At 57.8% G+C, this 26,650-nt stretch overlaps 13 protein-coding genes across 13 annotated transcripts; 6 read left to right on the forward strand and 7 right to left on the reverse strand.

Moving 5' to 3' along the window:
- Positions 1-57: 57 nt before the first annotated feature.
- Positions 58-1,771, reverse strand: BKA78DRAFT_300931 (uncharacterized protein). The gene is made up of 3 exons (XM_066887317.1): positions 1,432-1,771; positions 825-1,385; positions 58-748 (listed from the first exon to the last, which is right to left on the reverse strand). The coding sequence occupies exons 1-3, from the start codon at positions 1,703-1,705 to the stop codon at positions 396-398; spliced, it is 1,188 nt and encodes a 395-aa protein (XP_066748666.1). The 5' UTR covers positions 1,706-1,771; the 3' UTR covers positions 58-395.
- On the reverse strand, positions 1,715-2,480 carry BKA78DRAFT_452 (uncharacterized protein). The gene has a single exon (XM_066893213.1). The coding sequence runs from the start codon at positions 2,345-2,347 to the stop codon at positions 1,760-1,762; it is 588 nt and encodes a 195-aa protein (XP_066748667.1). The 5' UTR covers positions 2,348-2,480; the 3' UTR covers positions 1,715-1,759.
- Positions 2,481-4,169: 1,689 nt separating this feature from the next.
- BKA78DRAFT_245311 (uncharacterized protein) lies at positions 4,170-6,198 on the forward strand (the record flags this gene model as incomplete). The annotated part of the gene is made up of 6 exons (XM_066884117.1): positions 4,170-5,226; positions 5,272-5,498; positions 5,543-5,729; positions 5,776-5,830; positions 5,878-5,920; positions 5,965-6,198. Coding segments are annotated over 6 exons (1,803 nt in total), but the record flags the coding sequence as incomplete, so codon positions are not given.
- A 3,362-nt stretch (positions 6,199-9,560) lies between these two features.
- On the reverse strand, positions 9,561-12,183 carry BKA78DRAFT_300943 (uncharacterized protein). Its single transcript, XM_066887318.1, has one exon. It carries the CDS (start codon positions 11,872-11,874, stop codon positions 9,568-9,570), a length of 2,307 nt encoding a protein of 768 aa, XP_066748669.1. The 5' UTR covers positions 11,875-12,183; the 3' UTR covers positions 9,561-9,567.
- Positions 12,184-12,401: 218 nt separating this feature from the next.
- On the forward strand, positions 12,402-13,124 carry BKA78DRAFT_348175 (uncharacterized protein; the record flags this gene model as incomplete). Its single annotated transcript, XM_066890589.1, has 1 exon — positions 12,402-13,124. One exon carries the CDS (start codon positions 12,402-12,404, stop codon positions 13,122-13,124), a length of 723 nt encoding a protein of 240 aa, XP_066748670.1.
- A 128-nt stretch (positions 13,125-13,252) lies between these two features.
- Positions 13,253-14,350, reverse strand: BKA78DRAFT_243772 (Metallo-dependent phosphatase-like protein; the record flags this gene model as incomplete). The annotated part of the gene is made up of 2 exons (XM_066883975.1): positions 13,253-14,103; positions 14,164-14,350. The coding sequence occupies 2 exons, from the start codon at positions 14,348-14,350 to the stop codon at positions 13,253-13,255; spliced, it is 1,038 nt and encodes a 345-aa protein (XP_066748671.1).
- A 102-nt stretch (positions 14,351-14,452) lies between these two features.
- Positions 14,453-16,817, forward strand: BKA78DRAFT_358084 (mandelate racemase/muconate lactonizing enzyme family protein). Its single transcript, XM_066892341.1, has 4 exons — positions 14,453-14,998; positions 15,109-15,633; positions 15,918-16,010; positions 16,257-16,817. Exons 1-4 carry the CDS (start codon positions 14,785-14,787, stop codon positions 16,592-16,594), a joined length of 1,170 nt encoding a protein of 389 aa, XP_066748672.1. The 5' UTR covers positions 14,453-14,784; the 3' UTR covers positions 16,595-16,817.
- BKA78DRAFT_601 (uncharacterized protein) lies at positions 16,818-17,724 on the forward strand. Its single transcript, XM_066893441.1, has one exon. The coding sequence runs from the start codon at positions 16,948-16,950 to the stop codon at positions 17,509-17,511; it is 564 nt and encodes a 187-aa protein (XP_066748673.1). The 5' UTR covers positions 16,818-16,947; the 3' UTR covers positions 17,512-17,724.
- Positions 17,725-18,651: 927 nt separating this feature from the next.
- Positions 18,652-19,539, forward strand: BKA78DRAFT_290757 (uncharacterized protein; the record flags this gene model as incomplete). The annotated part of the gene is made up of 2 exons (XM_066885791.1): positions 18,652-18,995; positions 19,065-19,539. 2 exons carry the CDS (start codon positions 18,652-18,654, stop codon positions 19,537-19,539), a joined length of 819 nt encoding a protein of 272 aa, XP_066748674.1.
- Positions 19,540-20,238: 699 nt separating this feature from the next.
- Positions 20,239-21,053, forward strand: BKA78DRAFT_290758 (uncharacterized protein; the record flags this gene model as incomplete). The annotated part of the gene is made up of 3 exons (XM_066885792.1): positions 20,239-20,244; positions 20,304-20,653; positions 20,720-21,053. The coding sequence occupies 3 exons, from the start codon at positions 20,239-20,241 to the stop codon at positions 21,051-21,053; spliced, it is 690 nt and encodes a 229-aa protein (XP_066748675.1).
- A 538-nt stretch (positions 21,054-21,591) lies between these two features.
- Positions 21,592-22,518, reverse strand: BKA78DRAFT_358086 (uncharacterized protein; the record flags this gene model as incomplete). The annotated part of the gene is made up of 1 exon (XM_066892342.1): positions 21,592-22,518. Exon 1 carries the CDS (start codon positions 22,117-22,119, stop codon positions 21,592-21,594), a length of 528 nt encoding a protein of 175 aa, XP_066748676.1. The 5' UTR covers positions 22,120-22,518.
- On the reverse strand, positions 22,200-22,825 carry BKA78DRAFT_618 (uncharacterized protein). The gene is made up of 2 exons (XM_066893482.1): positions 22,796-22,825; positions 22,200-22,558 (listed from the first exon to the last, which is right to left on the reverse strand). Exon 2 carries the CDS (start codon positions 22,490-22,492, stop codon positions 22,280-22,282), a length of 213 nt encoding a protein of 70 aa, XP_066748677.1. The 5' UTR covers positions 22,493-22,558; positions 22,796-22,825; the 3' UTR covers positions 22,200-22,279.
- Positions 22,826-23,034: 209 nt separating this feature from the next.
- Positions 23,035-26,412, reverse strand: BKA78DRAFT_339431 (uncharacterized protein). The gene is made up of 2 exons (XM_066890282.1): positions 24,902-26,412; positions 23,035-24,854 (listed from the first exon to the last, which is right to left on the reverse strand). The coding sequence occupies exons 1-2, from the start codon at positions 26,314-26,316 to the stop codon at positions 23,054-23,056; spliced, it is 3,216 nt and encodes a 1,071-aa protein (XP_066748678.1). The 5' UTR covers positions 26,317-26,412; the 3' UTR covers positions 23,035-23,053.
- Between the last annotated feature and the right edge of the window lie 238 nt (positions 26,413-26,650).

Raw genomic sequence — 26,650 nt, forward strand, 5'->3', positions numbered from 1 at the left:
CAAGCACACCACGCGTGGACGTCGTATTACTCGCTGCACAAATTTATTTTATTCTTCACTTCACATTGCAGTTGCATTTTTGATTTTGTCGCCTCCCCCGCCAGGCGCCCGTGGGCCCCAGCAACTTTGGCGAATAATGATTTTTTTTTGTCTCATTGGACAAAGCTACCAAAAACGGCACAAGGCCGGGCGTCGCAGTCTCACTATTGTAGACTGCTGCGACATGTATGCCGCAAACCAGTGCAAAAGAGGTTGTACTACTGGTTTAGCTTGTCCTTTCCGCCTTTCCCTTTTTCCTGCTTTTCTTCCAGTCCTTTCTGCTTTTGCCCTTTCCTGCCCGTCAACGCCCGCTGAAAAGATGTGAAAAAAATGCCCGGCCGCCGCTTGAGCCGTCCTCAACCCGTCTGATAGGAGAATTGGGTGGGAAAGTGCATGCTGGCCGAAAGACCAAACGGATCGGCGTCCAGCATTGGGTCGTACGGGTCGAAGCCTTGGTTCATGTTGCCAGACATGGCGTAGCCGCTGTGCGCGTCTGCGGGTTGCAAAGCGGCGGGTGACGTGTATTGGTCCTGGCCCGGCGTGTACTGCTGTGGCACAATCTGGCCGGAGCCTTGGGCCTGGAGTTGCGGCGTCGATTGCGAGCGCATGTGCTGCGGTGGGAACGGCTGTGGATATGCTGATGTGCCGGCCGAATGCTCGCTCGGGTCTCGGTCGTCGATCATGTCGGGTTGCGCGTCGTATTCCTGCTCTGTACTCACGGAGTCACTCTAGGATGAACAGAGTCCTATGCCTAAGCATACGGGGGAGAAAAGGGGTCAACTTGCCGAGCTGATCCATGTGGCTTTGGAATGGCGATGGGTAGTAGGCCGACGGGCCGTTGTTGCTACCCGCCATGGCGTTGGCTCCTGCCGGTGCGTTGACTGGAGAAGCGTTGGACATGCCGTTGGAGGCATTGAACTGCGTGTTGATCGAGGGCCGTGGCGGCGGGAGGGGGTTGTACTGCTGGCGGGGCGGCTGCGGTCTAAGCTGCTGTTGTTGTTGTGGTTGTTGTTGCTGTTGCTGCGCTTGGGGTTGAGACACGGGGCCCACGTTGGGCGACACCGAGGGCATAAAGTTGGGCGACTTTGTTGCCGTGGTGGACGGAGAGGACATGTGGGAAGCAGGAGTAGGCTGGGACTGCGGGGAATGGTTTTGGACAGCGGCATCAACGTCGACTTTTTGGGGCATGGCTGCAAATGAGCGCCGCGCCTGATGGTGCCTATTCATTATGGCCCTTTGCATTGGCGGCGGCTGCTGCACTGCAGATCCTGCTGGAGGAGGCATGCGGGTAGGTCCCAAGTGCGGGCTGCCCGTCTTTGCGCGGAGCTCAGCCTGGACATCAATGCCTGGGGAGGGTCAGATATATTGCTAGAGGTTGCTGGGGGAGCCTACCTTTCTCCAGCAGGATGCGCTCGAGCAGAGAGTTTTTATATCTCAACATAAGACATTCATCAGCGGCGCTACGATGGTTCTGCTGCAGGGTCTGCAGGGTCTCCTCGTGATGCTTGATGGTACTCTCCAACTGCTTGATGTACTCGGTGCGACGCTCGCGGAAGGCGGCCTGGGCCTGCCGGTTCCGCTGCTTGCGCTCTTCCGAGGTGGCATAGATCTTTCGACGCTTAGTGGTTAGCGGGGGTTGTGGGCACGGCATAGGGGGGCGAAGCATGTTTGCAAGAATGATAGTGTATGTGTGTCTAGCACTGTGGTAGTGGAGAGGAGCTCACAGGCTTGCGGCCGCCCTTCCGTTTTTGCTGCTGCTGGGGCGGGTGATCCTGAGCGGTATAAGATTCCGGGTCAGGCTCGGGAGAGGTCGCGATTGAGCTAGTTGATCCATCCTTGGAGGGCTCGTCGGGCTTGCCAGTATCTTTGGCGTGTGGATGGTGGGCTTGGAGGTCGTTATCGCCCATGGCGGGGGTACCTCTCGGGGCCCTGCTAACCTAACGTCTGACGCGAGGGACGTGTTTCGGGCGATCCGGGGCGCGGGCGGGTAGTCGCAGCGCGCGCGATAGGGACGCTGATAGTGTTGATAATGGGAATAATAGGATGGTGGACAAAGTTGGCGTGAGGTAAGACGTTGGGTAATGGAAACGGGGCCTCTGAGAAGCAGTCGGAGACGGGGGGGATTTGAATTTCGAGCTGCGGCCAGGGCGCCGTGCCGGGCCGCGATCGGAGCTCCCAAAGTTGGTGCAGCTGGGAGAATTTTTTTTCTTCTCGTCCAGGTTCTGTTTTGGCGATGCCGAGGGGGCCGTACCGTTGACGAACAAGTTGTCACGATGGTTGCTGGGTGCTGGCGAGGGCGCAGAGGCATGCTGTTCTGCTCTATACTAGCCCCCTCTCCTCTTCAACCACTCCACCACCACTTCCACATTCTCCTCCTCGTGCTGCCTCTCCCCGTTTCCCTCTACCAGCCTAAAACACCCCGGCTTGCACCAGCCGCTAGCTGCGGAGACGCTGCACCGCCATACCAGATAAACTTTTGCTACCGCCGCCAGGGATTCCATCGACCCTGCTTATACTGACAACAGCTCTTCTTCAGCAGCTCTTCAATTCTTCTCACTGCTATGACGGGGCGAATTAACGTGGCTGCTTCCCCGCATGTTGGGCCGGTCGTGGTAAGGCGCGTCTGGCCGGAAGCCGTTTCTCCTCGGAGCCGCTCCTCGCGAATGTCCCGTCAGCCCTGCGCTTCTTAGTCATCATCCACCGCCACCACTCCCTCTCAGCCAACCACCAACTCATCAACTCGTCTTTAGCTCTCCGACTGCGCTCTCTTGCTTCAATCGAACCAACTCCTCCGTCTTCCTTGTCCATGGCTTTCTCCGTCTGTGACGCCGTGACGCCTCACGCCAGCCGACAACGCCGCCTCCGCCTCCGCCTTGCCAGCCACGACACGTCGTGCCAGTCCGGGTCGCATGTCCGGTCACCTGTTCTCGCTCCCGCCTCCCTTCCATCGTGACTTTGGTTCCGAACCATTTTCCCAACCACTCGTCCCTCCGATTTTCCCGGTCTCGTCAATAAAATGGACCGTGACCTCGAATGACCTGATCACGCTGCCATCTTCACCTCGAGAACCATCCTGCGCGCCCCGTCAACTTCCGGTAGACCCAATGCGCCAAGTACCACTCTCGGTTCCATCACCTCAAAGCCGTGTTGCTCGGCCAGCCTTCCCGAGCGGGTTGCCTCATTAAACAGCTGCCCCCTCAAAGTGGCAAGATCGCATACAGCCACCTCGTCAGTCGCAGAATCCCAATTTTGGCCGCCTGAAATAATCACGATACCGCTTTGATGACTGTGGTAGGTGCCAGTTTGTTTCTGGATCTTTTGTCTCCATTTGAAAATTTCGAGTCAATTTCCTTGCAAGTCAAAAGTGCAGCATGCCAAAGATTGATGATGGGCAAATCGCATCCAGAATTGAAGAAACGAAAAGAGATGGAGCAATGCGCAAACAGAATGGACATCAGTACAGACAGCAATAAACTACGACCAGTTGACGGCTCCATGGCACGATTTTCAGTGATTGTGATGGCTAGCAACAGTGCAACTACGCAGCCGGAACCAGCTCCTGGATTTACCAATTTTGAACGTCTCGAGGTTTGTGTTGTGGAAGGCACACTCGTCCACTCTGTATTTCCCTCGCAACCATCGGAAGGCTCAACCAGCAGGAACGACGCGCCAGACCATGTTGACGGCTAGATGCACCCCAGATCGATCTCCACATCACCTATTCGACCTGCAGCTGTTGGTTCAACTTGCGCGCCACGACTATGATGCATAGCTTTTGAGCACGTGCCATGCATCCAGTACACTTTCTCATCCAATGCCGAAGACCTCTGAACACCACGTTCCACTGCGACTGAATCCTCTCATTCCTCCGATAAACTACGAGGCTCCTGTTCCACCGCCGCATACTCCTAAGGCTCATGGTATGTTTGATCCGGCGCCGGGACGAAACGAGTTGACAAGAGGAAGAATACGAACAGACACCACCCGATAAACGCCCTCTTCCATCGAGACCCTCGCTTGAAAACTTGCCCCGATCCGCGGTTAATGCAGGTACCAAAGGCACGTCCGCCAAGGAACCGTCGAAGCAGCCAAGCCACTTGAGACCGATGAATCAAGCTCCTCCTTGGTCCATGTCGGGAGTAACGCCATGGTCGACGGGAGCGCGTCCGCTGTCTGATATCCGCGAAATCACGGAGCCGAGTTTGGCAGAGTTGACCCACTCCAAACCTCTGCCTGATACCCCAAAGTCCGTCACCACCGAGCTGCGCCGCAAGTGCTCGTTGTCGCGCAAAGGCTCCCTCTTGTCCAGAAAAGGCTCTCTTACTAGGAAAACATCGCTCAAATCCGCACCTTCCCCAGCCGACAGCTACCACGAACGGCGAGGTCGCCATTCAACCCCTGTCAGGACTCCGGTTAGCGATCATTCCAGCATATACAGCATTCCCATTGGAAGCGTGCCTCCCAGGTCATCGTCGCGTAATCGCGGGAGACGTGCAGTATCCTTACCCCGCGTGTCGTCACTGGGACCCCCGCCTGCTCCACCGCGCGGCTTGGGCTTCACCATCCCTAATCGAGGGCAGTCACGGTCGCCGGTTCGCGAGTACGCCTCGCGCTACGATCCTGTATCTTCGGATGTGGTGCAGACGGTTCCCCCAAGAACCTTTGGTAGAGTGTCATCGGGTGAAGTTCTCGAGTTTCCAACACACCGGCATCCTCGAGTGGCAGTTGAGCTTCAAATCGGCGCCCCCTTGTTCGTCGGCGGAGGGAGTCTTGAAGGCAACGTCAAGATTACCGTCGAAGATGTTGATAGGACGCGGCACAAAAGGGCTCTCTACATTTCCCGCATATCCATTGACCTCCTCGGGGCCGAAGAAATGTGCATTGGCAAAAGAGACATCTTTCTCAACCTCGCAACCGAGCTCATTGATCCCGACAACCCGCCGCCTCTGAACATGGTCGAATCCCAAAAGCCATGTTCACCAACGGACCCATTTTGGCTCATGAAGCCGTCCGTCACTACAATGCCATTCAGCCTGAGCATGCCGCTAGATGTTGGGCCGCCGCCTTTTCAGTCAAAACTCGCCCAGATCAGATACGTGCTGTGTGCAACGCTTCTCATACGAGACAAGGGGACCCAGTACCTTGTTCGATCATCGCAAGACGTATCGGTCTTGTCCGTCTATGATCGTAGGTGCTCTCGCCTGGAAAAAGACCAAACTAACATTGTGGCAGCGGAAAAGGCGTTAATGTCGTTGCCCAGCCCCCTGACTGCGTCGGACGAGTACACCAAACCACGAGGCTCGGCCCTCGAGATTGTCCGAGTCACGGCTGGACTTCATCGCCAGGTCTGGGTCAGCGGAACCACCATCTTTGTCGACGTGCACATTGTCAACAATACTCGGAAGAGAATCAAGAAGCTCGAGTTGAATTTGGAACGAGACATTCTCTGCTACAACCACGTAGGTTTACAGTCCTTTTGGGGGAAACATGCTTACCGGCTCAGACGGCAGCATCAACCAGAGAAAAGTCGGCAAGCCAGGCTCGCATCTTTGACAATAACGAGCGGACCATGCTCAACAAGACGACCATCAAGCCTGGAACTCATGGCTGGTCTGGCGTGGCACCTCACTCCACAGACATGCGGACATGCGGCTTGGAGCTTCCTCGCGGACATGCAACCGTCAAGTGTGGTAAGTAGGATGATGCCAACGCTGAAGGAATACTCACATGTGACAGGAAAATTCTTCGAAGTGCGATACTTTCTCAACATTGCTGTGAGCGGCACGCATTCGTAGGACGCCTTGACTGGTATGGTGGCAGAGTGCTGACGCGTGTCAGCAAACTTGTCACTGTACAGCTTCCAATCGTCTTGATCCACATGGTAGGTAGACTCTGGCTGCCAAAAAGTCACAACTGACATGTCAGAACTCGCTCGACGTCGTCCCAAACTCGGTAGCCCAAGTGGCCGCTGCGATCGAAGAGAAGCGCATCGGGGATCGAGGTCGTCGTCCTTCGAGCAGAGAACCATCGCGTCGCCCATCCATATCCGTCCCTGGCCGTGCTTTTGCTGCTCCGCGCATGCAGAGCTTGGACCGGATGCGCAGAGAAGTCGACGACTTGCAAGAAATCGAGCAAATTCTCCAACACTCGCCCCGCAAATACAAGATTGGGGTGCAGACACATCCAGACGGTGGCAAAGAGCGTGTCATTCGACGAGTGCAGTCCGCCGCTGGGGGCATCTCGCAGCAGCCCAGCACTCGTGTCAATGGCCACAAACCCAAGCCAGACAACAACAGTCTCAACAGCTCGCTGGGCTTGGGATATGGATACGGCCATGGCTACAGCGTCTACTCCAATCCGACGGCGTACGCCAACGAGTACACGGCACTGATTCACGGCGGTACCGCGGCCATGGTCAGCAGTGAAAACGACCTTCCTTCTCAACGCTACAACCAACCACACTTCCCGCCTGCCTCTTCCACCGCAACCCTCCCCAACCCACAGACGAATCCCGCGGCCTTTGTCACGCCGCCAAATCCCGCCAACCCGCGCGCCGGCACACGCAACCCGCGCATCGTGCTGGAGCAGTCGGAGAGCCTGGAGAGCATGCGCCAACGCCTCCGCCACGTCAAGTCGAACGAGACGACGCGCAGCCAGCAGAGCCAGGGCGGCGCAGGCGATCCATCAAACCCGCATCCGCGCATCGGACTGGGCTTGCAGCGGTCGTTGAGCCACGGCGGCCACTCGCGCTCTGGCTCCTCGGGCTCCTATGCAGGCGGCGGCGGCGGCAGCGAGTGCGGCAACGAAGCTGCCAAGGGGCAGCATCACAGCAGCAGCTCCGAGCAGGAATCGACGCATCGTCCAACGGTACCGCCCCTCGGCCTCGCCGTCAACGCGCAGGGCGGCATCTCGCACTTTCCGCTGGCCGGCTTCCGCAGCGCAGAGCTGAGCCATGGGCGTGCGTCTAGCGGGTCTGGGAGCGCTGGAAATGGACACCATCATCATCATCGCGGCCATGCGCGCAGCCGCTCGCGCAACGGTAGCGCCGGCAGCAACGGCAACTCGGCTGCTGGGTTGAATGCGAGCGCAAGCCGCGAGACGCTGTGTGGTGCCTCGGGTGGTTTGGGCCTGCGCGATGCCACGAATGCCAATGTCGCTTCTTCTCACGCCCCGCCGCTTCTCGCTCCTCCGAGGGCTCATCACGGTCATGGCCACGGCCACGGTCACAGCCGTGGCTTGTCATCTTCGTCGTCGACGGGCCAGGCACAGGGCCAGGGACTGGATGGCAGCGCTGGTGATCATCTCCCGCTGCCTCCTCCTCCTCCGCCGCCGCCCTCTTCGGCTCCTTACCAAGCATCGACAAGCGAAAGCAGCAGCGGTGGCGGTGCTGGTGCTGCTGCGCCCTCAGCGTCTGGCTTCCTCCACGGCCACCACGGCCACAGCCTCCAGACGCCCTCATTCTTCAAATCGCGTCCGCCGTTTAAGGCTGGTGGCGAGCGCGGCGAACGCCCGCTGTGGCGGTTTCCCACGCCCTCATTGTCTTCTTCGCACCATCACCATAACCACCACCAACAATACAACCACAACCCTAACCCCCCGCCCTCCTCCAACCCTCCTACTCACCACCAACCCTCGCACACGCACAGCCACACGCACAGCGCCACACCAACGGGCAAGTCCGTCTCGGGAAGTGGCTGGCGCGCTCTCCCCGAACGCGGCATCGATTGGCTGCTGGGCGATCGCGAGGAGAGGGAGAGAGAGCGCGAGAAGGAGAGGCGCCGCAAGGAGGATAGGGAGAGGTTGAGGGCGTTGGGGAGTGGTGGGGGACAAGGGGGACAGGGCGGAGGGGGAGGAGGAGGGGGGAGGCTTGGTGGGTGGATTTGAGGGTGGAGTTTGGACAGTGGTTGGGCTTGGAAGCCTCGCAGTTGGCGTGCAGGCGGGCGATTGGATTCTTTGAGTTCGGGGTCACTTTGGAAGGGGCTTTTGAATTGTTGGTAGGGGGGAAGGGGTTTCTCTAAGGGGCTTTTGTTTTTTTTTTTCACGACGACACGACACACGACACGACGCACGAAGAACGGAACGATGTTGATGATGAGGGGGAGGAGGAAGTAGGAGGAAGTAGGAGGTGGAGGGTAGATATATTTAGCGAGCTATGACGATCGACTGACGGCCTCACGAGGGAGAAACCAGAGTGAAGTGTATGTACATAGTACAGTGACAGAGTCGCCGCATCATCATCATCGTCATTTCATCCTCCACGACCGCTGCTGTCTCCCTCTCTCTCCCTTCCCTTCCTCTCCATCCTTCGTAGAGAACACGTGAACAGTCAACAGACAGCCCAGCGCCCATAAAGACACAATACATAGAGACTCTAGACTCGGAAATCCCACACACCCCTCCTCCCTCTTCCTTCCGTCCTCCTTCTCATCCACTCATCCACACACATATCTATCTCCCCTTTCCTTCTCCCCTTGATCCTCTCCCTCGTTCCTCATCTCCAACACAACACATACATCAACACGAACGACCATGTATCCCGTCTGCTTGCTTGCTCACTCACTCTTTCGGCACAAATGGACTCAACACCTACCTACGTAGGGCAGGCAGGCATGCAGGCAGGCAGGGTGGGTTCAAACGTAGGTGTCTGTCTACAACACACGCACGCACGCTCTACGACGCTCGCTGCATTTGCGTCCTTGTTTCTTCGTCTCGTCTCGTCTCGTCTCGTCTCGTCTCGTCTCGTCTCGTCTCGTCTCGTCTCGTCTCGGCTCGTCTCGGCTCGTCTCGTCCATTCACCCGTGCGTGCGTGCCAATCTTCCATTGCATTGCATTGCGTGGCCTACCTAGGTACGGTACGGTACGAGGTTCCGTCTGCTCGACGGGTTGTTGCGTCACCGGACACTGACTGCACGTCCTGATTTACTACTGCCCGCTCGCGGTTGCTACTCGCTGCTTTTCGAGGGAAGGGATATACTAACTATGTAGAAGAATGGGGAGGGAGAGGAAAGAGGCGGTCCACTTTTTCTTTTTCTTTTTTTTCTTTTCTCTCTCTGTCTTGTTGCAGCGTGTCCAAGGCGGCTTCCGCACGTCCGGGGCGGCGTCCTTTCTCTGTCTCTTGACTCTTTCTTACCCCATCTTCTGATAGGAGGGAGGGGATAGGCAGACAGACTATTGAGGCCTGCCTATGTAGACAAACAAACGGGATTGCGGCCTGATTAGAGGGACGGGAGCAATCAATGGTAAAGAAGTACACGGTTGCACGGTCAGATAGACGGATAATGTATGCGTGCATGCATGCCATTGATTCATTCCTCTAGATGCGCCGACTGTAAGTCTGTAACCACCTTGCCGCTCCCTTACTACTGCTTACACAGCTATCCTATCCTACTTCCCTTTCCCTTCTCAAATCATAATCTCATGATGCATTTTCATTTTCCCATTTCCATCGTCAAGTCATGTGTGTGTGTGATGAAGTAAGCTTCCTTCCAACTCTCCCCTTGCCCCCCCCCCACCCCCTTCCTCCCTCCTCTAAATAACCGTCGTCCGTTTAACCAGCGGCGGCCTTGAAAGCTTGACATGCGGGAACGGATACGAATCCCTCTCCCTCTCCCTATCTCTGTATCCCGCCGCCCCAGCCCCACCCATCATCCTGTCTCTCGCACTCGTCTCTCGCGCGCTGCTGCCATACACATCGCGACTCACGCTCGGATGCGTAATCGGGGACGGCTGGGGAATCTTGTTGCGCGCCTGTTGTTGCTGTTGCTGTTTGGTAGAAGAGGAACTGAAGCCGCTGCGCAGCCGCGGGCCCCAGATGACGTCTTCGTACGTGTAGCCGCCGGCGGTGCCGTCGGGGCGGGCAGCACCAGCACCAGCACCGCCAGCACCGCCAGAAGAGGCGTCAGGAGCGGCGGCGGCAGGGCGGCCTGCGTGCTTGGGTATTGACGGGGGAGGAGGCGAGGTTTCCCAGAGTGAGCCGCGGCGGTGATGTTGCTGCGGGCGTTGGGGCTCGGCGGATTCGTTGGTGTGGTGGTGGTGAGAAGAGTGCGAGTGGTACAGCGGCGGCGGCTGATGAGAGACGGTGACCGGTGAGGCGGCGCGCCTGGCTGTCGATGATGATGCCGCTGCTGCTGTTGGCTCCGGGTACTCCCGCTCCGGCGAGTGCGTCATGGGCATCGGCCCGGACGACATGTGCCTGGACGAGACGGTGGGGCGGCCGCGACGCTGCTGCTCTCGATTCTCCTCATACGTGCTGCGGTGGTTGCCACCGTGGGTGGCCGCACGGCGGGTAGCGCGCGTGCTCGCCGCTGTGGGTCCCCCGCGATCTTCCTCCCTCGACGACCGCTGCATCCGTTCCTGGCTGCTGCTGTTTCGACGTCGGGGGCCGTGGGCGGCTTCTTCGCCCGGCTCGACCACCACCGTGTGGTACCCTATGCTGTCGCCGAGGGGCACGCCGCCATCTTCCGAGTAGTGGTACTTGTGATGGCGGTGCTCGCTGCGTTCTGGAGGCGTAGGAGTCGACGGCGCGCTGGGCGACGAGTAGCCCGAGTCCATGTTGTGCGCGTCGCGGGGTTTGGACGAGTTGGCGGCCGGTCTTTCGTAGGCATAGTCTGTCGACTTTGTTGGAAGCGTCTCTGAGCGGCGGACTGGCCGCGGTGCGTCTCTGCGGTCATACGAGTCCATTGTCGCCGACCGCTCGAGGTTGATTTTGGGAGAATACTTGGACGGCATCGTGTCTGCCTTTTCAAGAGGCGGCCGGCGGCGATGGGGGTCCTCCGGACTCGAGCGTCTCTCGTAGATTTCTGGCATCTTTTCACGGCGGCCAGAGCCGTGACGCATGCTGGCCAAGATCCTGGGATCCTTTTGCGACTTTTCAGACGAGCGGCGCGAGACGCTGGGGCGGACCTTTTCGTAGCTCCTCTTGGACGGGCGGGCGTCGTCCGACGACGAGGTGCCACCGCGCGGCGTGGTGCGCGAGCTGCGAATGTACTCCATGGCCTCTTCGACCTTGGGCGTCACGTACGGGTCGTCTCTGCGCATCTTTGAGGAGCGGCGTCCGCTGTCTCGGTGGCGCTCATCTCGGTGGCGTTCCGCCTCAGCCGCACGACGCTGCGCCTCTGCCTCTCTCTTGTACTCGTCGTCCTCGCGGCGTCGTTCCTCCTCTTCGTAGCTGCGCCACCTCCTGCGGTCGTCGAAGCGATCAGAGTCGTCTGCCTCCTCATTGACGCGAGAGAACTTGTCCTCGGTCCCCCTCTTCTTCTCCTGCGAACGCGCCTTGGAATCCCGGGTCCTGTCGTACTTGGTGGAGCTGGAGCCAAAGCTAAAGACGCGGATCCGCTCGCGTTCGCGGCGGCGTTCGGGCGACGGGCCGCGCGTGTAGCTAAACGAGACCTTTGTGGTGCGTCTCCGCGACCTGGCGTCGTCGTAGATGCGCTCGTCCGAGTCGTAGGCTGCTCGCGTCTTGGGCTCGGGCTTGGTGGACTTTGTTTCTCGAGCAGAGTAGGCACCGCGCGGGGTGCGGACGTCGTAAGCGGCAGCGCGTGGCGAGTCTTTTGGCGGTTCAGAAGAGCGCATGCCGCGCTCCAGGGCCTCTCTTCGCAGCTCGGCGAGACGGACTTGGGCATTGTAGCGTTCGCGTCTGTCGTCGTCGGCGAGAATCTCGTAGGCCTGCTGTATGCGGTGGAATTCGTCGGCCTTGATCGCCTTCTCGGCATCGGGAAACTTGTCGGGATGGCTCTTGAGGGCGAGCTTGCGGTAGGCGGTTTTGATTGCGGCCCCGGTGGCGTTCTTGTCGACTCCGAGGGCGGCATAGGGATCCGGCGGTAATGGGGATCCCATGGCGGTGATGTGGTTAGAATTGGAAGGCGAGGGAAGTGTGCATGTGCAATGCAGCGGTGGGCGAGTGGCTGGGGGTGGTGCGAAAGGAAAAAGGTTGGTGAGGTGGTGAGGTTGGACTAGCGTGAGAGTATGTAAGAGACGGGAGTGGACCAAGCGAAAAAGGTTGAGGTCTCCTCGGATTGCTTGGGGACCCCGGCTCAGGGCTGACGATGGTGGAGAGATGGACCGCGTGCCCTGTCGTGGGTCCACAAGAGGGCAGCGAGTGGGAGGCACAGGAGAGAGGCGGAGCTGAGGAATGGACTTGCTCTCACCTCCACTTGTCATGGCATGGCTGGTGTGACGGTGACGACCCGAATATCCCTCAACCATCCTGATTCGACATGGGCGCGTTCCGTTCCGCTCAGCCCGCCTGCCAACCCTTATCCATGCATACACCCAGACTCTTTGTATAACACTACAATATTGATCACTTGATGCTCAGTTGGAATCTAGACAATGTAAACACCTTCCTCGACATACAAATAAATATGGCCCCCGCCGTCGCTGTTTCGCTGCCTCAAGACGGCCCTCAGGGCACCTACCAGTGCCATGTCGACTGCGCATCCGCCCTCTTCTCCATCACCTGGTCCGGTACAACCACCTGCCCCGACATCTCAGCCTTTCCCGAGAGCCGCGACATCAAATATCAAGTCTCGCCCATCCACCAGACTCCCGAAATGGCGCTCCTTTGGCAAGACTCGACACCCGTCACCTACGGTGCTTTTGCTCACATCAGGCGTTGCAACAACCAACAATTTCCCATGCTCAAGCTGGCCCACCACGCCAACGACGTCGCCCTCGCCGTCATCCAACACGAGTACCGCGTGCTCTGCGACATGCAACAGGTAGATCCCGCCCTGCCAATTCCCCACACGTCGCCATGGCCCATTTGCGATCGTGGAGTCGTTGTCGGCTACCGCATGCAAGAGTTGCATAGGCTGCCCTTCCAGTTGACCAGGTTTCCGCGCCTGCTCGCCCAGGTCGAGCGCGCTGTTGAGCGCCTGCACGACGCCGGCTTTGCCCACGGCGACCTGTCTCCCAGCAACGTCATGCAAGACGGCCACGGTCGCGTCGTATTGATTGACTTTGGCCACGGCGGCCGCCTGGGCGAGGCAGTGCCTCCGTGCATCCCCTATTGGGTCTACCCGAGCGACAACATCACAAACAACCCCGATGTAGCGCGATTGAAGCGGATTCGCCATGGTTGGTGAGATGGATTCTTTTGCAGGGCGTGGGCGACGTGTGCTGTATTGATTGCCCCAGCGCTTCATTTATCCATCCCCTCCGTGACGATGCTTACTGCTCCTGGCCAGCCCTGCGCGCTGCATTGTAAGGGCCGTCATACCGCATCATTGGCCCCGGGCAGATCAATGTCGACGACAATCGGCTTGTTGAAGCGCTTCGGTCCGCGTCCGTAGCTCTGTGCCATGATGGCAGCGTTGATGACGCAGGTTTCTCTCCTGCCCAGTCGCGACATGACAGCATGGTTGCTTTGCTCAGCCGTCGCATTCCCATTTTGATCAAGTGCATGCTGCGGCGCCGTGAGACGCTTTTGCGAAAAGACGTTTGCATGATCGCCGGCTGCTGATGGCGACGACACGCTGCTCGACACGACAGTCGGTGCAAAGTCGTAGTCGATTGGGTTGCCGCCCCTCGTAGTCAAGTCGACCAACGACTGTTTGCCGTTTCCCGCCCCCGGGTCCGTCCAGACAAGGGTGCGCTGCTCCAATGGATACTCGTCAAGCTTCCAGTGCACCCGCTCGGCGCCTCTGCCCTCGTGCCTGTGCCCGCAAACGTGCATGCAAGGACGGATGCGCCAGAGAGCCTCCCGGAGGGCCTTGCAGCCATCGGCGTGACCTGTCGCGTTGGTATCGCAGTGATGGTGCGGAGGAGCGTGCGTCACCAGCACGTCCGTATCGAGTGGTATGTCGTCCCAGAGAGTGGCGGCCGCCTCGCGCGCGTACTGAAAGGCCCATGTCGCGCCGCAGTAGGGCGAGTAGGGGCTGGCAAAGACGGAGAATTTGGCGCCGGAGCGTAGACGAATGGTTCGCGATTCGTGGGCCAGGTAGGTGATGGATGGGGCGGATCGAAGCAGGGCGACGCACGCGCGAGAGTCCTGGAGCTGCTGGTTGTGGAAGTGTGCGCCGTGCGAGGCGTAAAAGGCCTCGTCCAGTGTGACGTCGTGATTGCCTGCAGCCGCATGAGGCATCCCAGTTAGCACGCTTGCAGGTACATGGCTTGATGACGGACCCGCGACCACAATCTTGACCTCAAACGGTGCCTTTTCGAGCCAATTGACCGTCTTGACCAGCTCCGAGTGACTGCCCGTGTTGGTGAGGTCGCCGGCGTGGATCAGGACATCGCCGGCGGGCAGCTTGGGCGTCTGGTTGTGTGTGTCTGATATCAGAACAAAACGCGTTCGCCGTGGACGAGACATGGTTGAGAAAAGGTTTGGTTAGGCCATGGAGTGGTCATGGTCATGGAGAGAGCAAACGCCCACTGCTGGCCAGAGCAGCCCCGCCATCCACTGCTTGTTTCCCCGCGCCGGACTAACAACGTCAAGCCATCAGCACCTCGTCAAAACTTCACTTTGTAGCTACATTGACTCGTCTCGGAAAAGCAATAGACGACGCTGCAATTGTCACCGGAAATCCAACTCGCGGCCCACCTGTCGACCCACTGACCACAATGGAATCCAGTTTGCGGGGCTCCACGCACAACGCCCACAAACTGCGGGGAATCCGCAAAAAAGGACGGATATCTCGTCAGCAGTGACAGACGGAAAACAGACCCATCTCCGACGTCGGCCGCCAGTGACAGTACTTGGACGCCCACCACTGCCCTTTTTTCTGATACACATCCACCTCCATCATGGCACCCATCAAGACGATTGAGCACTTTCGCGTGGCCCCGCGCTGGCTGTTTGTCAAGGTCACCGACGACGCGGGCAACCATGGGTGGGGCGAGGCGACGCTCGAGGGCCACGTCGAGGCCGTCGAGGGCACGCTCAACGAGTTTGCAAAGCGCCTGATTGGCTTCGACGCAGACGACATTGAGCACGCATGGCAGTACATATGGCGGCTGGGTACGTTGATCCCCTCTGAATTAGTCCAATGTGGTAGCACACTTGGACGCCGCCGCCAATCCTCCCGCCCCAGCCATGCATACAAAACTCATCAGCTGACAGCCGCCCAGGCTTCTACCGCGGCGGGCCCGTCTTCATGTCGGCGCTGGCCGGCATCGACATTGCGCTCTGGGACCTCAAGGGCCGGCGCACGAGACTGCCCATCCACCAGCTGCTGGGGGGCATGGTGCGCAACAAGGTGGCCGTGTACGCATGGATTGGCGGGAACCGGCCCAACGACGTCGAGAGCGCGGCGCTGGCCCGCAAGGCCCAAGGTTTCAAGGCCGTCAAGATGAACGCCACCGAGGACATGGGCTGGCTGGACTCGCCGGCGGCCCTAGACGCGGCCGTCGAGCGCCTGCGCGTCGTCCGCAGCGTGGGAATGGACGCCGCCATGGACTTCCACGGCCGCCTGCACAAGCCCATGGCCAAGCAGCTGGCCAGCCGGCTCGAGCCCCTCGGGCCCCTCTTCATCGAGGAGCCACTGCTCTCCGAGCATCCCGAGGGCATCAAGCAGATTGCGGAGCTCACCACGTGCCCCGTTGCGCTTGGTGAGCGCCTGTATAGTCGCTGGGATGTCAAGCGTTATCTGCAAGGTATGTGTGCGTGCGACTGGTTCGGCGGGAGGGAAGGGAAGCCTGTGCCGTCCCGTCTCCCGGCCGTCCATCCGCTCTCCCCCAACTGGGTTTGCTGCCGTCCGTCCCCGGCTTCGTTTCCGCGTGGGCGAGAAGCAGGGACTGCAGACCGCAGGTTGTGGGCTCAACGTCTCAGGCCGGGGCGTGGCAGTAACCCCACAACCAATCAATCCACCAGCAAAAAGAAAAAGGGAAAGAAAAGTTTAAGTGTTCAGACTAACTGACGGCGTGCAATCATTTGACAGACGCGTCAGTCGACATCCTGCAGCCCGACGTCGCGCACTGCGGCGGGATATCAGAAATCCGCAAAATCGCCGCCATGGCCGAGGCGTATGATGGTGAGTACCTAGTACCAAGTAGCCAACAGTCACTACCCCCTGATCTTTGCCGCTATCCCCTGGTCTCTCTCCTGCTTTATATCCCCTGGTCTCTGGTCTTGCCCTCCATCATCTTCCTCGTTGTCCTCCCCCTTTCCCTCCCTTGTCGTTCTTGGCTTTTGTTTTTTTCCCCTACCCCTTCCCCTTTCTCCCCTTCCTCCCAAACCCTCCCGTCCCCACCACGCACTAACCCCCCACGCCCCCTAGTCGGCATCGCCCCGCACTGCCCCCTCGGTCCCATCGCGCTCGCCGCATGCCTGCAAATCGGGCTCTGTACGCCAAACCACGTAATCCAAGAAATGTCACAGGGCATCCACTACAACACGGAGAGCGGCGACGGCAGCATCGATATCCACACCTACGTTGAGGATGCGAGCGTTTTTGCGGTCAGGGATGGTTTCGTGGACGGTTTGAGGGGGAGCGGCTTGGGCATTGAGGTTGATGAGGAAAGGGTGAGGGAGGAGGATAGGAAGGCCAAGGAGGGGGGTGTCACGTGGGGGAGTGGCGAGTTTTGGGGGGAGGATGGGGGACTGAGGGAGTGGTAGGGGCGTGATGAGGGAATGGATGGGCGGGTGTTGGATGAGCGCTCGCACTTGTAGATGTGACGCGCGTGGTATCGTGCAATACAACAAACACATTGATTCTACGTCGTTGCTCACAGAAATCAGGGCATACTACCTATACGCCGGCATATCTTCCCACAAACTTGGCATCAGAGTTGCGAGTTGTCTAGTCGATACGTGACTGCGCTTTAGGCAAGCAGAATCGAACAACCGCCGAGCTAGCTTTGTTCGTTCGATGTTCGCAAGCAGCCAGCTTCTTTGGACAAACAAAAGTATGGAAGCGAGTGCCCCGAAGAGTAAAGCCGTAGGTAGGGAAACGACGCTTGGGCTTTGCAATGGGCGGGGCATATAAGTACCGCGGACTTGGACTCCTGTCTGTACATCATTGGCATCTTGCTCCACGCACACATCGACTCCTCACACTTCAAAGTTTTTTGAGGCGCTCGCACAAGCTTCCAGCCACCTGTTTGTCGCCCGCTTTGATCTTCGCCAAACAATCCGATGTCATCTCGCGGCACCCGCAGCTCTCTCTACGATCTCCAGCTCGTCGCAGCAAGCGTGTGCGTCTGCTGGCTCGTCAATTCGATCAACGGAGCTCAGAGTCGCATCCAAGCCCAATCCGTCTCAATACCAGACCATTGTCGCCGAGAAGACACATCTCGAGGGCCTGGTCGCGCAGCTCGAGGCCACGAGCGTGCAGAGCGTCGACATCTTGCGTGACCAAGACAACGCGGCGAAGATGCTGCTGGAGGGCGAGTTGGTGGCGTTTACGAAAGACGGGTTGGAGCTTGTTGCGGAGGTCGACCAGCAGCTGGCAAAGACGCGTCGGTAGATGTGGAGGATGGTGGAGCTTTGCGTGTGGATGGGGGTGGATGGCCGGTATGTATGTGCGTGCTTGATGTCTTTGTCTGCAGGAAAGGCGCAGGAGGACTGACTTGACTTCAGTTGCGTGCGTCAAGGAGCAGCTTTTGCGGACTGAACTAGACTTGACGGTGGCGGAAATAGTGGCAGCTGAAAGACTTTTGATCGTCGTTTTGCCTGAGCTTCTCAGTCATATTGGTTTTTTCTTATGTATACTTTTCAGTTGTTTAGAGGCAGTGGAAGGGCCACTCTGCTGGTGATACAAGCAAGTGCTTGCCTTGTTTCGTCGTTACCGCGCGCTGCCATAGAAGTGAAAGGGAATATGAAGGCGTTGTGAAAGCGCTGTGAATCCGGTTGTATAAAAGTTTTTGGGCCTGGGAGTTGAATCTCCACCGAACACGAACATCCATCACTCCCGACCACCCAAAATCTCCATCAAACCTCCACCATTCAAGAACCCTTCTCACAAAAAACCGTAAGTTCATCTTGCTATTCATGGCTTTCCTGGTGGGCATGGCTCAATTTCTGACTCTTTTGGCCGCGTTCAGATCACATCCACAACCACCATGTCCACCAACACCACCCGTCCAACCGAGGCGCAGCTCGCCGCCGCATACGCCGAGGTGGTTGATGCCGAGGAGCACCTGTCGGACACGCAGAAGCGTATCAAGGCCCGTCTGAACGAGCTGAAGGCGGAAATGGCGTTTCTGGAGCGCGCCAAGGTCGAAGTCGACCAGAAGGCCCAGCTGTCCGTCAGCCTCCTGCGCAATGAGGACAAACTTGTGGCCATGATGGCCGAGAAGGCTGGCCCGGAGAAGGAGGGCACGGCATTCCAGGCTTTTCGGGAAGAAGTCGACGACCTTGTCGACAACGTTACGGAAGCGCTGGATAAGCGCGAGGTGTGAGGTATGTGCATTTCTCTGGAGAATACGTGCATCGGTGCATCGGGACTTACAAGATTCTAGAAGCTTTCCATAGCGCAGGACGTCGGCTGGATTGAGTGGAGTCGTGGTCGGCAATGAGAGGAGGCATGAGACACCCAGGAACGGCAGAAATATTATAGACAATTAAATTTCCATGGGGCATGCACAAATCGTCTTTTTGTATAAATATATCGTTGAAGCTGCCACTGACGTGACAAGACTTTCTCCATCATTCTGATCCCCTTCGCTACCAACATGTCCGCTCCCGCCAACACCGCTCGTGTTTCCATGACCGACGCCGAGATCGCATCGGCCTGTTCTGAGGTTGCTACCCTGGAGGAGAAGCTGGTCGAGGCCCATGGCAATATCAAGCGCCGCCTCAACGAGCTTGAGGCCGAGCTCTCCTTTCTGCTCCGTCGCGCCGCTGAGGTGGAGAAGCAGACGGTCAAGTCGGTGGAGCTGCTGCGCAGCGAGGAAGCCCTCATCAACATGATGACGAAGAAGGAGGATGAGGAGGAGGAAAGCAAGTTTGACGCGTTCAAGGAATCGGCCGAGGAGTTGATGGAGAATGTGGATGAAGCTCCTCAGAGCCACGGCAGGTAGGATGGCGTTATCCATCAAAAAGCCCAACACTGACACGGTGTCCCAGACCAACATGAACATTGCAGGCGCGCACACGGGCATTGCCGAAACCTAGACGTGCTCCGCCGAGCTATAGACGGCCTTTCTGAAGCCTTCATCGTTCAATTGTCTGGAACCCTTCCACATGACTGTTTCGACAACGTCAGCACGTATATAAACCTCCTCCAAGGTCACCCATTTACCACACACATCTCCTTCCTCAGGGTGTTCGCTTCGCCAAATGGATATGGCCGTCCAGATGCGCCCGATCCATCAAGAATGCAGCTTCTCCAGACCTTTCTAACGGCGTTTTCGGTTGCCCGACGTGCCACAGTTATCAAGCCCCCACCTATGAAGGGTTTCCACGCAGACTTTGGAGTTGATTCTCAGACTGTATTCATTGCTAGTGAGCTCGTCGAAAAGTTCCACTGCTGCGGTGGATCGGAAGACACAATCGATAAGGAAAACACAGGCAGAGGGCGACGATGGCAAGGCTACCAACAAGTTCAAAATTTTGGTTGAAGTGGAAGGCGCCGGCGCTTGTGATGCTAAGGGTGTGGATGATGTTTACTTTGAGAACACATCCAAGGAGTAATGTGGCCGGGCGGAGGTTAGACAGTTTGGGTTCAACTTTGATACACAGGCAGGGAGAAATGAAAGAGCGATGCTGAGTTCTGAAGTCTGTGCAGTTTTCTTGTGCCTGTGATGTAGCGCAGACTTGAGATATGGGAGTGCGTGGACCGGGCTTTGCTTTTGTGGAAATGTGATGGGGTTCAAGTTGGCCGACTACGAATTCTTTCAGGGGTAGGCGGAAGCTCGCCGGCCACTTCAAAATTGCAGCCCGTAAGCTTTGTGCATCAATGCCAAATTGGGCCACATCTGCACTCAATGCATCTATTCGTATTGTCCAAACTCCTCTGCTTCTTGGCTTGAATCACCTAGTTTTGTGGTGTATTTGCTTTGGTCGGTCGTCCGCAAGCCCACCTTTGCGGCCTTTTGAGCTTACATGTGTCATGACTTGCGCATATTAAACGCGAATGTCAAAATGGCTGAAAGAGGGGGAAGTGTTTCAACGCTCGCAATAGGGCGATGGCTTCCTGGCTGAAGAAGTCTCTCCACCGTACAGGGGCTGTTCACAGTCCTTTTTTGATTGACGTCAATCTTCGACGGAAGAATGGTCACACACAGCGAAGAAAACGAACGACGGAATTGGAACCGAACATGGCTGTATGTAGAACCTTGTAGACGCGGCCAGCTTTGTCGAACCTTCGCCGTAACCTCAATAGTCACCACCTCCGTGTCTCGAAATACAAGTATGTCATGAGGATACCCCTCCGAGGCTGATTACCGATACTCAGGAAAAGACGTCCGCAGCACAGAACAAGATCATGAGCATCACCACAGAGGACCTCGCAGCCGCCTACACCGAAGTCATTCTGCTTGACAACGCCCTCTTGGAAACACTGAATGATATCAACCGCAGATGGAAGGGGACACAGCATCCGTATTACCCTTATTACAGCTGCGTGGTTCGGCGTGCCAGGCAGCAGTCTTGCGAGTTGCTGTGCGACGAGACAAAGATTGTGAGGTTGTTGGGCGAGTCGGATGACGATGCAGAGCCATCGGTGTTCGACAGGTACCTTGGGTCGATGCAGAGTCTCATAAAACACGTGTGAGCGCAGATTTCGCCGTCGTAGGCTAGGTTTGCGCTGCGGGCGCAGCAGGCCATCGGCGCGCTGCTTGTTGCGTCCCTGGAGTTCGATGTTGCCGGGTGTGGCGAAGGCACCTTGGAGGACGAGGCATGGAAGCTCCTGGCGAGCCACAGGGCAATCAATGCCACAAGGAAGAACCACGATGAGCCGCTGGAAGACGTGCAAAGGAAGTCAGAAAAGCTGGGCAAGCTGGGCGAAGAAGATGAGACGGAGCGCTCCAGGACCGAAGCTGAATGGACCCAGGAAGAGGAGGCAGAGCGCACAGTGACCCAAACCGCCAAATGGGAGGACAGCTTCTTCAACAGTTTCAAACGTCGTGAGTAGATCCGTTACTTCCTAAAAGAGATGCGCTGTCTTACTGGTCAAAAAAGTCTGGAGAGGTTGCGCATTGGCTGCTACACAAGGTTGGAAGCGGTAAGAGCCGGGAGCAATTAGTCGCTTTGCCGTGTTCGCGCTGGAAATCAACTCCATGGATTGGGCGCGGCCGAAGGATGAGAAGGCGCTGCTCAAGACGGGCCGACGACGCACTGCCAAAGAGCTGTCGCAACCTTCAGTATGTCTGTATGTTGTTTTGTCGCGTGGTCAATACCACATTCGATGGAAGCGTGGTGCGGGTCCATTCGGGTCCGCGTCGCTCCAGTAATCTGCATACAAACTGACCTTTATAATTCTCGAATTCCGCAGCACTTTCACGGCAGCTGAGTAGTAAATCCCAACTGGTCTAGAGGTTGGTTGATTTGACTACCTTCGGGTTAAGGTTCGGACATATGTTCGAATCCCACAGCTGTCACTTTTTGCTCTTTTGCTGTTTCGCACCTTTTTGCCGAGGAGGTGGTCATATTAGCACCTGAGGATCTTGCAATTACTCGGAAAGCACCGCAAGTCTCAATCCGGCAAGCGCACCGAAGTGAAAATCTGCCTCAAGTGTTTGTTGCTCGGCGCAACCTCCTGACATCCTCCACCCAACAGGAACCTCCACCTCACACCACCCTCTTTTCACACCACGATCCACATCAAATCCATTCGTCTTGGAACCATCCACCAACGTCCAACCTTCATATTCGACCTGCTCCAAGGGATCCTCCAAAGCGACCCTTCTGCGGGCACTGCCTACTGTTGTCTTGCCCATCTTGCCCTCCGTCGAAAAAATCTTGCAAGGTAAGTCTTTTTGGATGCAAAACCACAGACAAGCAGCATGCTGACGTTTTGGAACAGTTGAAGACACAGACACCCACCCCACAACGGTCGCCGCCATCCTCGCGATCCCATCGGTGCACTGCCACATCGCAGACACAGAAGCATAACTCCAGCTGCGCGTTGGCTTTGTAGATGAACAGAGGGCATGGCATTCCTTGTCAAAAAGAAGCAATATCTCGAGCACCTCCGTCATTTCTTTGTTGAGACCTATGCTGGATGACCACCATGCCGATCAGAACGCTTGACGAATGGGTAAGCGATGGGGATTCGGGGGTACTGAGTCTGAGGGGGAGGTTTTCTCGTTGGCGGCCATCGCAAAGACATTTTGGCGATATGACGGCGGCGGCGGGCGGTCATGGACACCCGCGGCGTGAAGGCGCGCTGGTCGTCGCACATGTCTTTAGGTGAGGCCGGCTCCTCCGCTCCTGAAAAATGCTGCCAAGGCGCAGGCAGGCAGCAGTGAGACTCGAGGCATCGTGAAGACGAGGAAGAAGAAGAACGACGGCTAGTAGGAGGGCACCGGAATTGTTGGATGGGATATACCTGCTCCAACCGCAGTGCATCATGATGAGCCCATGTTGGGAGTATGTACGTAGCTTGGGTGTTTTCTTTTGGCAAAAAGATACATGTACCTAGGTAGGTAGTCGATTCAGTCAATGATTCATTCCATCCCATTTGAGTTCCAGATATTCCAAATCCGATATTACCGCTACCGCTACCGCTACGCTGCGCTACCTACGGCTACTACTGAAAAAAGCAAAATGCCTACATGCCAGGACAAGCAAAACTTGCAAAAACTTTCGAAAAGACAGACTCAATAAACAAGAACTAAGAGTAAAAGGAGAAACGTACATGTACAGCATACATACATACACAAGGCGTCAGGGGGGTTTCCCGCGTCAGTTTGTTTGGTCGTTCGTTTTCATTGGTTAGTCCATCCCATCATCCCATCCCATCATCCCATCCCATCGTTAGTTGTTAGTCGTGCGTCGAAAAATGGTGGAGGGGGGGTGCGACTCGTGCTTCCTTTTCCTCCTCTTCTTCCCCTTTCCCCCCAAAATCCAATCTCCCTCCGTCCCTTCTTCCCCTTCGGCCCTCACCACAAACATCCCCCTGACCCCCCTAACTCAAACAACCCACCGCTTACTCCCCTCGACGAGCCCATCCGCGAGCTTACTCACCACGGCCCAGGTGGGCGCCATGGCGCGCACCTCGTCGAGGGCGGGAATGGTGCCGGGGACGTTGGCGTCGCTCCAGATGCAGACGGCGCGGCCGTCGAGACCCTTGCTTACTGTTGTGCGCTTCAGGAGGAGCTCGCCTGTGTGCGATGAGGATGACTCCGAAGAGGAAGAGGAGGAAGAGGAGGTGTCCTGCGGCCACCGATGCCTTCCACTCCTCCCGCGCCCCGGACAGCGGCGGCCCTTGCACTTCTCGCCGTCTTCCTGCCCCTCACCCTCACCATCGCCATCATCGTCTTCGCCCTTCCCGTCCCACCTGACGCGCACCTCCCACTCGCGGTCCCACTCGCGGCTCCACAGGCGCGCCTCGCGCGTGCCGCCGGCGCCCGGATCGACGTGGTCGAAGCGGCCGCTGGTGCTGGCGCCGGCCACCTCGAGCGCGGCGACGGGCCCGCTGTCGAAGAAGAGGCGGCAGCTGCGCGTGTTGCGGCCGGCGACGCGGAGGATGGCCGACGGGTCGGTGGAGGAGGGGCGCGAGGCGTTGATGTGCACCCAGGTGCTGAGGAACTTGAGGTCGTTGGAGGGAGAGGTAGAGATGTCGGTCTTGTTGGTGTCGCGCGGCACCACGGCCGGCATCAGGCCTGACCACGCGCACTTGACCAGGCCGGCGCGGTTCGCGGCGTCTGGCGGCCCGCACTGCACCGCTTGGCCCGCCGTGCTGGGCAGCTGCTGGACGACCTGCTGGACGAAGCCGTCGACGCCGGTGAGGGACACTTCGTTGCGGCCGGAGTCGAGATCGACGCGCTGGATAAAGTAGACCTTGAGGCGGTTGTTGGGGCTGAAGGGAAAGGCGAGGAGATTGTACAGCAGCGTGGCGACGAAGACGGCGAAGAGAAAGGCAGGGACGTGCGCGGTGAAGCGGTGCATAAAGGGGATCACGGGCAGCAAAAGGAAGGTGGAGAAGACGGCAATCATGAGGTACACGAGCAGGGCGGATGACCCGTCGGCCAGCGTCTGGTGCAAGGCCGATGTTTGGAGGAGGCCGAGTTGGCCAACGAGGATGATGTTGATGGGTCCGAGGATGAGCAGCTGGAGCAGCCACGTCCAGCGCGGCAGGTACCCGCTCCACGACTGCTCGCGCAGGAATGCGGGTGCTGGGATGCCTGCATTAGAGTGGCCGCCGTTGCCCATGCGGCTTGTAGGGATGGACAAGGCTGAGCGGGCGTCAATCGAGGCACGGCGCGAGCCATGACGACTCCCGTAGCCGCGCGAAAAGGTGGTCTGCCGGTCACCGCGCAGCAGAGAGGTGGCTTCAGTAGCCTCGTCGTCCCCACTGTTCCGCCGGTCCTCGCGGGCCTTGTGTTGAGGAGGGTGGTCCGTCACTGCCGTGGCAGCGGTCAGGGGTCTGCTAGACGACGGCGTGTGCGCCCGGCGATGATCTCCACCTTGGCCGGCGCTCTCATATCCATAGTCGGAAATCATTTGGACATGAGTCTTCTTCTTCGGAAGGATGAAAAGTTCAACGTAGGATATGAGGAGAGCAATGGAGATGGCGAAGCTGTAGATGAGGATGAAATAGACTCCGGCAATATCGTACTTGTTGGTGGCGACCGTTGCGGCCACGAGGAGAATGTAGAACAGAATGTACATCCAGAGAATGCCATAGGCGCGGGTGAGAGCACTGGGACGCATGGCCGCGCCTCCACGGAGGAAGAACCAGGCGACGCAAAACCATGCGGTCAACATCATGCTGGCCTAGTTAGCAAACAGTCCGGTACAAAGACAATTTATACGTACCTCCAAACAGCATACTGACTAGAGTATACCACGGCAGGGTTTATCTTGGTCACCAAATAGGCCAAGCCAACAACAGCAGCAGTTGCAACAACAAAAGCAACCGGGAAGCGAAAGAATCCTCGCCATCCATACAAGGGATACGCCTCGTCGTCGTCCGACGAGTGAAGGTACTTTTTCCTCGCAAAGAGATACCACTTGTCACTCCTGACCAAAGCAGCAGTGACACCAATCATGACAATGGGGCCGACAACCAGCAGCGCCACGGACAGCGCAAAAAGGGTATGCAGCTGGAACACGGCAAAAGCGCTGCCAAAGAGGTCAAACCAGACGCCGCTGCTGCCGTCGCCAGTGCCGTCCGGGCCGCCCTCAAACTCGTCGCCTGTGTACGAAGTCAGGCCCTTCATCGTCTCCAGGGCTCCGGAAAGCATGTGCCACACCGAGTCGAGGGACGTGTCTCGGGCGCCATCCTCGACCGTGTGGTACTTTGCTCGCGGCTCCATAAACGCAACGTCGAGACCACGCAGGCCCATGTCTTCAGTAAAGATGGAATAGTCCGTGCCGCTCCTGATGACGCCCCGTTTGAAGCCGTCGGCGCTGACGACGGAGCCAAACGGGTGTTTGCCCTTTTGGTAGAAGCGCGTGACTTCGGTGTCGGTGCTGCGGAAGAGGGTCGCCCTGCCGCCCGCACCGGCACCTTCGAGGTTGAGAAAGGTGTGCGGAAAGTAGGAGAGGGGGTGCTCAGTAAAGGCCTTTGCGCCATTGAGCCAGTCCTCCTCGCCGTTGTTGAGGAGGGCAACTATGCCCCGTTTTGGCTGATTTCCGGGCGTGGTAAAGTAGGAAATCAGCTGCAGAATGGAAATGACGCCGACACCGTCGTCCGTGGCACCAAAGCCGGTCGAGACGCTGTCGTAGTGGGCATTCACCAAGACGCCGCCGGTGCTCGAATCCTCGACGTTGCCGGGAATGTCTTCTGAGCCGCGGATGTAGACCATGAGGTTGGTTCCCTCGAAATAAATACTGGTACTGCGGCTGGAAAACGTGACATTGGAGACTAGGTCATTATACAACACGACGGGCGCCTCGTCTGCAGCGGAGGCGTTGTTGTCGTCGTCCTGAGTGGAAAAGGAAACATTGTTGCGTTTGAGGATTTGGTCGATGCGAGTCAGCAGCCAATTGCGCACCTGGTCGTTGCGGCGCGAGTTGTACGGATGGAAGCCATTGGACAGGTACTGCAAGTCGCGCCAGGACTCGGTCAAGTTGATGCCGGCGACGGGAGCCTCTTGCGACGGGGCAGACGGCACAACGTGATGGACGTAGAGCAGGCCGGCGACGATGGCAATGTAGATGACCGAGGACCAGAAGATCACAGGGAGCGGAGTGAAGGCCAAGGGATTTCCGAGGCGGAGACGCGCCATGGAGAGCTGCAAGACCCCGAGCTCGTTGCAGGACGAGGGGAGACGACGCGAGACTTTTCTGGAAGCAAAGGCGAGGGATGCAATGCAGGAGAAGAGCGGCGTGGTTGACGTCTGTTGGTTTGGCAGATGTCAAATGGAGCGCGGGCCTCTCGCGGGGCTCCCTGGGACGGGAACCTAACCTGACCTTCCTGACCTCTACCACCCACCCACGCCAAGCAGAACCCATCGAACTCGTTTATCCCCGACTCTGTACCCACTCGTCCACCATAGCCTCACTTAATCTTCGTATATCACCAAAGCCATGCTGCATCCGTCACCGCTGCTTCGCAGCAAC

This window comes from Phyllosticta capitalensis (genome assembly GCF_038381095.1).
Source record: "Phyllosticta capitalensis strain CBS 128856 chromosome Unknown BKA78scaffold_1, whole genome shotgun sequence".
In the NCBI taxonomy this organism is placed as follows: domain Eukaryota; kingdom Fungi; phylum Ascomycota; class Dothideomycetes; order Botryosphaeriales; family Phyllostictaceae; genus Phyllosticta; species Phyllosticta capitalensis.